General features: G+C 38.6%; 1 protein-coding gene across 1 annotated transcript; it reads right to left on the reverse strand.

Annotated features, from left to right (window-relative positions):
- Positions 1-3,101: 3,101 nt before the first annotated feature.
- On the reverse strand, positions 3,102-6,630 carry LOC103137380 (CB1 cannabinoid receptor-interacting protein 1-like). The gene is made up of 3 exons (XM_007551095.2): positions 6,209-6,630; positions 4,272-4,416; positions 3,102-3,835 (listed from the first exon to the last, which is right to left on the reverse strand). Exons 1-3 carry the CDS (start codon positions 6,385-6,387, stop codon positions 3,671-3,673), a joined length of 489 nt encoding a protein of 162 aa, XP_007551157.1. The 5' UTR covers positions 6,388-6,630; the 3' UTR covers positions 3,102-3,670.
- Between the last annotated feature and the right edge of the window lie 2,134 nt (positions 6,631-8,764).

Below are 8,764 nucleotides of genomic sequence, written 5' to 3' on the forward strand. Positions count from 1 at the left end.
ATTCAATACATCAACCTTGAATTTTATAGGATTGCAAAGGACACACGGAGTGAAGCAAACAGTTGTAACACTTTAAGACATTAATATTTCTGAAGCATGTTAAATATGAATGCTAGGTCTTTGTCATGTAAAATACAGGACGCCATTTAATATACACATATAAGAACTTAACGTTTGTTTCTGGTATGAATAAGACGGACATTTCTCAGTAAATATAAAAAAAAATCTACAAGGAGCATCAAATTTGAAGACAAAATTTGGTCACTTTTCAGTTGCATTTAACATCAATGTCTATGTAATACCAAACAGCAGATTAGTGAGAATCAAATGTTTATTTACGACCTTCTGCTGACCACAGCCTAAAAGGAAATTTCAAATCATGTCCTGCTGAAAATTTCCTGCGTGAGTTTTGTATTCTTCCAGGTGCTGAAAGTTTAATAGAAATGGTATTTAAAAGGATTATTAGAGCAATTAAACCATGTAAACCACTTACTGTGATTGAAAACAACTGACGCAAAAAATATATATTTCCTTTTTTAATATAATAACATTATAAACATCACTTCAACAACAGGAAGTTTCTTCTTAATATAAATCCCATCAGAACAGTATATTGCACGTGTCATTTTGTTGCCCTAATATTCTGCATAGATCAATTTAATTCAGAATTGAAAGTGTGTTCTGAAAAAATAAACAATTTGAAAAGAGTTAATGGTTCTCTGTACAAAAAAAAAAAATTTTCTTATATAATGTCACAAAAAATATAAAAGAAAAACAGTCAATAAACAGGTCACTAAAGGTCTAGGCTGGGAATATTCCAAATACAACATTTTTCCCCCCCTCTCCCTAATGGAGACCCAGCCAGGCCCTTTTAGAAGAGGTAGAGAACACAAACACACTAGAAACAAGAACTGCATCCAAAGATAAAACACCTACTTTTATAGTTGGATTTAATGTTCAAATAATGGTATTCAGCATAAGAAAGTCCCACATAGGTAAACATAGACTGCTTCAAAAAAAGATGCTTTTCAAGTCAGTCAGAACGCACCAAATGTTTAGTCATTTTAAAACTGTGTTAATAAAACTTGATCAATAGGTCAGCAATCAAGAATGCATAAACATGGCTCCAAATATGGCATCACCACCCTGAGGGCATTTTAGATGAAACTTTACATGAGGGGTCTGTTCATCGACTCAAATGTTCGTCCATCGTCTTCCACTTCTTTAAGAATAAGGGTCACAAGGGAATCAGGTCCAGCAGTAAAAACCTGATATTACTCTCATCAGAAACATTCTCCAGTTTGTTCTGGCAACCTGGGGGCATTCCCAGTCCAGAAAGGACAAACAGTCCCCTTAGTGCAGGGGTCACCAACTCCAGTCCTCGAGGGCTACCATCCTGCAACTTTTAGATTCACCTCTGCTCCAAAATGTCTGAATTCCCTCACCCACCAGCATTCATTCCTCTCTGCAATGAGCTGGAAACGAGTAGTTTATTTGATCCAGGTGTGTTTGAGCAGAGACGGATCTAAAAGTTACAGGATGGTAGCCCCCGAGGACTGGAGTTGGTGACCCCTGCCTTAGTGGATTCAGAGTGTGCCTTGAAGTCTCCTACCAGTGGGACATGACCATTTATTCTCCAAATGAAGGTCCCTTGATCAGATCATCGAAGTTCAGGGTCAGAATGTTGATGGACTTGAAATAAGGAAATTCATTTTTGACTATTTTCTTACTGGAACATCAATTGCGTTACTGCAGATAAGGCCCCAATCCATCCATCCATCCATCCATCTCCTGCTTCCTCCTACTATAACTTAGAAACAAGACTCCAAGACTCCATGATACTAGAACTTCTCCTTTGCAGGGCAGAGAGAGAACCTTGACCAAGAGCATTATTCCTCAACCCTGGTCCCTACAACCCACTGTCCTCCATGTTTTAGGCATTTCCCACAAGCAACTTAAACAAATGAGTTGTTAACAGGCTTTTCCAATCATCTGAATCATGTGGAGCAGATACACATCTAAAAGATGAAGGACAGTGAGCTGGAGGAACCAGGGTTAAGAATCACTGACCAACAGTAAGCAGATCATCATTTTCTAACTGAGAACCAGGGTCTCAAGCAAAAAGGAGCTGATTCTCATCCTGTCCACTTCACAATAACCCTCAAGTGAATGCCAAAAGTCATTGTTTGAAGACATCAAAAGAACCACATTATCTGTGAAAATCAAAGATGAAACCCTGCAGTTTTGCAAACCACACATGTCCCTCTTGTCGACTCTGCATCCGGATTCTAGATAAGAGGCAGACCAGGCAAAATCCAACCACCACTGGGGTGTTTACGCAGTTCTTGCTTTGGCATCCTCTACCATCACCCTCCACACAAAGAGACAGCTGATCGGAGTATCCAGTAAACTTTCTCAGGGAGACTTAGAGGTTGGATCCCTCTGAAGTCAGGAAATACTTTCAGATCCTCGTTCCAAAAAAATACTATACCCACTCAGTTTGCCACAGCCATAAGTCCTTTTTGAACCATTAGAAGAGGCATCTCGTTTATGTAACATCTACACCCTTCAGTTTATTGGTACAAATGTCCTAGACTCTATAGCACCCTGCTGCCAAAGAACCTTTTACATGCCAACCATTGCTGCCATACTGTTAGTCTCCCCCCAGCCCCCAAATTCTCACACATATTTTATGGCAGTGCTTTGCAGACAGCTGGGGGATGATTATTTGGGTGCCAGTTAAATAAAAACTAGCAAATACAGCAGGCATAAGGAAGGTGTGAAATTATGGATTTTAACAGTGCAGTTGTTTGACTTTTATGCTGGCTTTTGTTGCTTAATAGATATTTTAAAGCTAACAATGGATATGAAAAATGTGTACAAATAGCAATGTACCCCATTTTAAGCTGCCCCAAATAATGTATGCCTTTGATTGAAAGGCATACATTATTATGCCTTTCAAAAATTTCAGACAAATTTTTTTTGGTAAACTTTTCAATAAAATCTCCATCAATTTCTCCTTCTCAGGGTTTTTCAAAAAGCTAGTGCTAATCTTAAGCACTAGCACTATGCTAATAGACCCTTGGGAATCATCTTATTGGTGCTTAAATACTAGATTATTTCTCCTGTATGTGACTAACTGTGTTGTCTTTGGTATCTTAGATTGAACTAAGCTTATGAATGGTTCTTTACGTTTCCTGTTGTATGAACAACACTGAATCAATGGAGACTTTGTGACCAAATATCATTACTCAGCGCTAAGTAACTTAAACAAATTAAATAAATCTCAAGAAATAAGAGACAGCTCAAGACTTTTCTCAGTACTGCATGTAGCTTAAAAATACATACATATCCACATAACCACATCGGTAGCACCATCTGTAAAACACAGACTCATCACACTCATCGTAAACACAGGTAATCTTACACAACTACACAGTACTGTTACACAAAAATGTATTTTTTCCACATTTGAGGGACAGAATACCAGAGTGTAAATGAAAAAAAAAAAACTTTCCAAGGAAGTTTATGTAGTCTTTTACATAAAATAGCAAGAGTATGGGTCTGTTTTGGTTGCAAAGAGCTTCACATTTTCTGACACTGACAGAAGGTTGAAGGAGGGAGGACTCGTTAACGCACGCACCCACGTCTTTTACGCCGCCTCTGGCCGTCAGACGAACATCTCTTTGTTGATCCACATGAGCGTGCGCGTGTCGTTGGGTTTGCATTCGTACTCGATGCTGTTAAAGCTGTTGCCCCACTGGCAGTGGTCCCTCTTGTTGTAGTTGTAGAATTTCACCTGCCACACGGTTTCAAAAGATCCAGCCTCTGTGAACTGAAAGCACAAACACACGTACGAGACATGCACACCTTAAGGTCTGAGCATCATCGAATTTCTTGCTGTGAAAACGTGATTATTAATAAAGGAAACACCTCACGCACATCCAGTTATATAGTACATTTTGTGGAAAAGCCTTTAAAAGTGACAAGAAAGAGGAACACATTGCTAGGACAGATGGCTGCATCATTATAAACTTCTACAGAGCTTATGATACCACAGGATGAAGGTTAATGCGGAAATGCGGGAGCCGTTGCAAGTGTACTGTTTAAGTGTACTGATTTATGTTATATTTTATGACTGCTCTAATTTGAATTTTGAAGAGAATACAGACACAAATATCAGATCAGTTGTGTCACTGACGATAGTGGAAAAAGCCGATTGAACCACACACTGGGTTCATACTCGTCAGACGTGTGCAGTACACCCATACCTGTATATTGATTTGAACTGGCTGCCTTTCGCCACTCTTTGTGTGTGCCACCCCCTCAGTATCATACTGACCGGTGTAAACCACAGACTGGGGGTCTTTGGATTGTTGCTCCAAGGGAAAGGTCACTCCACCCACACTCATGGAGCTGCAGGCAGAAACACAGCAAAACATACTGAAGACATATGCAGAACCTTGCAAAAATATTCATTTTGCCACGTTGCTGCTACAACTATTTTTGTGACTAACCAGCACAAAGTGGAACAATTCTTCTGAAACAGCTCAAGCTCGGTCAAATTGGATGGAGAGCATCTTTGAGCATCAACTTTCCTTTTTTTTTTTTTTTTTTTTTACCAAAGATTCTCAATTCTATGTTTTGACTAGGCCGTTCTAAGACATAAATATCCTTTTGTTTAAACCAGCCATCCCCACCTCCATCTCAAGAGCTACTATCTTGGGACTTTCAGATGCATGTTAAACGCAAAAACACAAAATCTTACTACGTACTTTTGGTCTAATTTCTAGTAGAAATGTCTTATCACACTTGAAATAAGACTAAACTAACTTTAAAGAAAAACACAGGAGCTTATTTTAAGTTAATAATTCCTTAATACTGGTATTAAAGTACTAGTTCCACTGGCAGATTATTTCACTTAATATGCAGGGAAAAATGTCTTATCAAAAGTGACATAATCTGTCAGAGGAACTAGCACTTAAAAAAAAAAACAATATTAAGCTCCGATGCCTTGCTAAAAAGTTGCTTGTAAGTTAGCTTTGTCTTATTTCAAGTGTACTAAGATATTTGGACGAGAAACTAGACCAAAACTACTTGTTAAAATTTTGTGTTTTGCAGTGTAGTTCTCAGACGCAACTGATCGCATTGAAAGATAAGAACTGAAGAGTCTTTAATTAATAAAAAAATGATTTCTCATTCATTCAACTATTTTGCTACAATGCGTAACATACAATCCCTATTAAATGTATTGTAGTTTGCATATTCATTAAAATATAAAAAGCTTCAAATCGCGTGAGTACTCTTTCCAAGCAGCTGGACATCGTTGACAGATTTTTTGCTACCGCCCCACTGACAAATCAGGTTTGAGCTGCAGGCTCCCCCAGCTGTGCTCTGTGCCCCACATTCAGCTGAGCAGCTCTTCTGCATCATCCCATGTGTGACCTACATTCACATAATTCTTATTGAGGAGCATGCTCAGGGATGTTTTACAGAATTACGGCCAAACATCCGTCTCTAATCCGTGTTTGGAGATGGCAGTACAACTGTTCTGATTACATAACCAGGAGTCCAAATCACTAGAGCCCGGTGACACAACACCACAAAGGCCCGCATCCCAGAGTAATCCTTGGTGGATTTGACGTGGAACCAGGAGGTGTTTGTGTTGCGTTCACGTGCCGCACGTAGAGTCAGCTTTAAACTTGCATCGATGACCTGTGGAGCCCTCAAGACCAAAAATGTTGGATCAATTAAAAATAATAATAATAATAATAATTGCAAAAACCCATGCACACCAAAAAAAAGAGCTGATCAGTCTGTATCAGCAAGAAGCAATAATAATAATAAAACAATTTATTTTTTTAAACTACTTTTTTTATATAATAAAAATGCACAATTTCCATTGTCCGATGGTCAAACAGAAAGTACTCAGAAAATGTAGTGCATATGTTCGCAGCGTTTTTATGAAGAAATATCTAATGGAAAAAGTCACTAATCTGAGTTGAAAATATTCTTAAATGTATTTATTTTAAAAAGAAAATGCAGCAGCAACCTCACAGAAAATATTCAAATACTAAGCTCTAAATTTTCGCTCTATAAAAAGAAAATTTGAATTTGATACCTGTTGGTTTTGCCTCCCAGCTTCACCGGATTTGCCCCCTTTTTTCCCCTCCTAGACCAGATAAGGATAATCCATGTGAATACCTACGTGGCCTGGACCGCTCCCGGCTTCACCACCACTTCGATCTTGTACTTGGAGCCGGTCAGCAGCTTGATGGTCCGCGTCTGTCCGAACCGAGCTCCGTCCGACTTGAAGAACACCGCGCTGTTGTTCGGAAGCATCTTCAGGGAAATCCCGATTTTGACGATCTGGGGAACGTCGGCCATGTTTCCATGCAGCCGGAGAGGACACCTTGGTGCGGGCTGTGATTTTAGCGCAGGCGGAAAGAGTCAGGGTGCGCCTCAAGTGTCGCGATCAGTTGGCGGAGGAGCGGACCGAGAAGCTCGTCGGGCGATAAAGCGCGGCGGCACATTTCCGCCTCTCTCCCTCTCTGCGCGCGCGACGCCGCGTAATCCACTCCAACCCACAGCACGAGCCTAATCCCAACCCCAACCACTGCTCTCCTTTTATAATAATAATAATAATAATAATAATAATAAAAACCTCTCCCTCTCTCTCACACAACACACTCCCCCACTATATGCTATGGCGCCCACTTCTCTCACTTCTCGCGCGTGTCTTTGCTGGACAGCTGTCCTTGGTGCTGAATTTGTGTTCGTGGTGTCTAGAAACACTCATGGAAGACACATTTAAAACGAATGCATTGTATCGGTTACAAATACAATTTATATTCATGTAAACATGGCTACAACAACAAAAATACGTTTTTTTTTTCTTTTTCGTAATTGCTTTTAGCTATCTGTAAAGATGAATAGTCTATATATGCTGATAGGTTGATAGCCAAAAGCTTATATATTTAATCGTAGTGATAACAGAATCTAGGTTTCACAAGCTAACTTAAAGATTCCAAACAACTTTTTTATATTAAAATAGATATTGAGACAAAATATTATAATAATAACCAGAACTGCAAGGGACTCTTTGGACCTTCTACAATGACTCTTATTAACTTTGGCTAAACATTAAAAGGAACAAATTAAAACAAAGAGAGAGACTAAGGACAAAGGAACACTGAATAAAATAAGAATTTTATTCGGCTGTCCTGAGAGCAAAATGGCTCTTTGAGTTGTAAAGGTGGCTGACCCCTATCCTAGGTTCTGCTGGATCGCTGTAATGCGATTATTTTACCACTAGAGGTCAGGCTTGTACCACAGCGAGAAAGGGGTTTTTAAACGAAAGAGACGGGGTGAAGATCGAATATTCGAATATTCATGCAAAAAGAAATGTGCAATAAAGTTGAAGGAATTTATGCAATCAGTTGTTGGACCTAATACTGTGGGATGTAAAAAAAGAAAACATAAATAAATAAACTGCTATAACTACTACTACTACTACTACTACTACTACTACTACTACTACTAATAATAATAATAATAATAATAATTTGTAAACACCAATACTGGAGTCATCAATAAATTTGCAGAGATTATGCTGTGAATACATCAGATTTCATTTGTAAATAATAAAAATGTTATTAGGTTGGAGAAGTTGTTCAATACTCAGATGTTTAAATGGCAGGTCAAAGTAGCACCTGCACTCTTGTATGAAACTATGTTGTTGCCAAAGAGGCTTTCTGCAGAATGCTGCCATCTCGGATCACACGAAGGCTCACTTTTCACGCCATGTTAACACCTAAAACGCTTAAACCTCACTCAAGCACTAATTGACAGCTTCATTGATATGCCGCTTTTTTTTTCATTTTTTTACCTTCACATTTCAACCACAAATATATGTTGATTAAATAGATAAATAACTTCCAGTTGCTTTTCAACCAAAAGATGTTATCTTTTGCTTTTTCTTTAGAGCCTGAACATCACTAGCATCATTTGACACAGAGGCTTCTTCAGATTCAAATAGAAGCTTTGCTCTCACCAACAGGATATTTAGATTCCAATGTTTTGTGTCAGAACGTAATTGCAAACTCGTTCCTCTTATTCATGCAATCACTGCACTGATCCTTTAATATTGTTAATACGATGGGAAATCTTGTTATCGAGGTAAATAAAGTTTTTGGCCTGAAAATTTTCAGTCACTTGTCAAATGTGACCTATCTATCTATCTATCTATCTATCTATCTATCTATCTATCTATCTATCTATCTATCTATCTATCTATCTATCTATCTATCTATCTATCTATCTATNTATCTATCTATCTATCTATCTATCTATCTATCTATCTATCTATCTATCTATCTATCTATCTATCTATCTATCTATCTATCTATCTATCTATCTAGAAGATTTTATACTAAATTTTCTGGTTTTATATAGTTTGTTTTTTTTAAGAAAACTTCCTTCTGGAGTCTTGATTTGGCTCCTATCAACATGTGATCAAAGTTAACAAATGAATCACATTTCTCTCCAGCTTCATCCAGATGACTTTGTTTTCGAGGCTCGTGCTGAACCACCTCTGTCTGTCCAAAGCGTGAAGACTATAGTCCAGTGGGCGAGTGAGGATGCGTTGGTAAAAGAATGAGTGCGGGAGGGTGGAAGGGGAGGGGAAGGGGTCCTCCCTCCCGACAAATGTCTTCGGAGATCCACTCCTTCATAACCCAACTCTTTCCCAGCCTTGCGCAGATGG

Source organism: Poecilia formosa, unplaced genomic scaffold (assembly GCF_000485575.1).
Source record: "Poecilia formosa unplaced genomic scaffold, Poecilia_formosa-5.1.2 Scaffold40, whole genome shotgun sequence".
NCBI lineage: Eukaryota > Metazoa > Chordata > Actinopteri > Cyprinodontiformes > Poeciliidae > Poecilia > Poecilia formosa.

Coding starts and splice junctions, on each gene's coding strand:
- LOC103137380 (XM_007551095.2), bottom strand. CDS start 6,387: ATGGCCGACGTTCCCCAGATCGTCAAAATCGGGATTTCCCTGAAGATG. Junction 4,417..6,208: donor CCGGGAGCGGTCCAGGCCAC/GTAGGTATTCAC, acceptor TTCTGCCTGCAG/CTCCATGAGTGTGGGTGGAG. Junction 3,836..4,271: donor CAGTTCAAATCAATATACAG/GTATGGGTGTAC, acceptor TTGTGCTTTCAG/TTCACAGAGGCTGGATCTTT.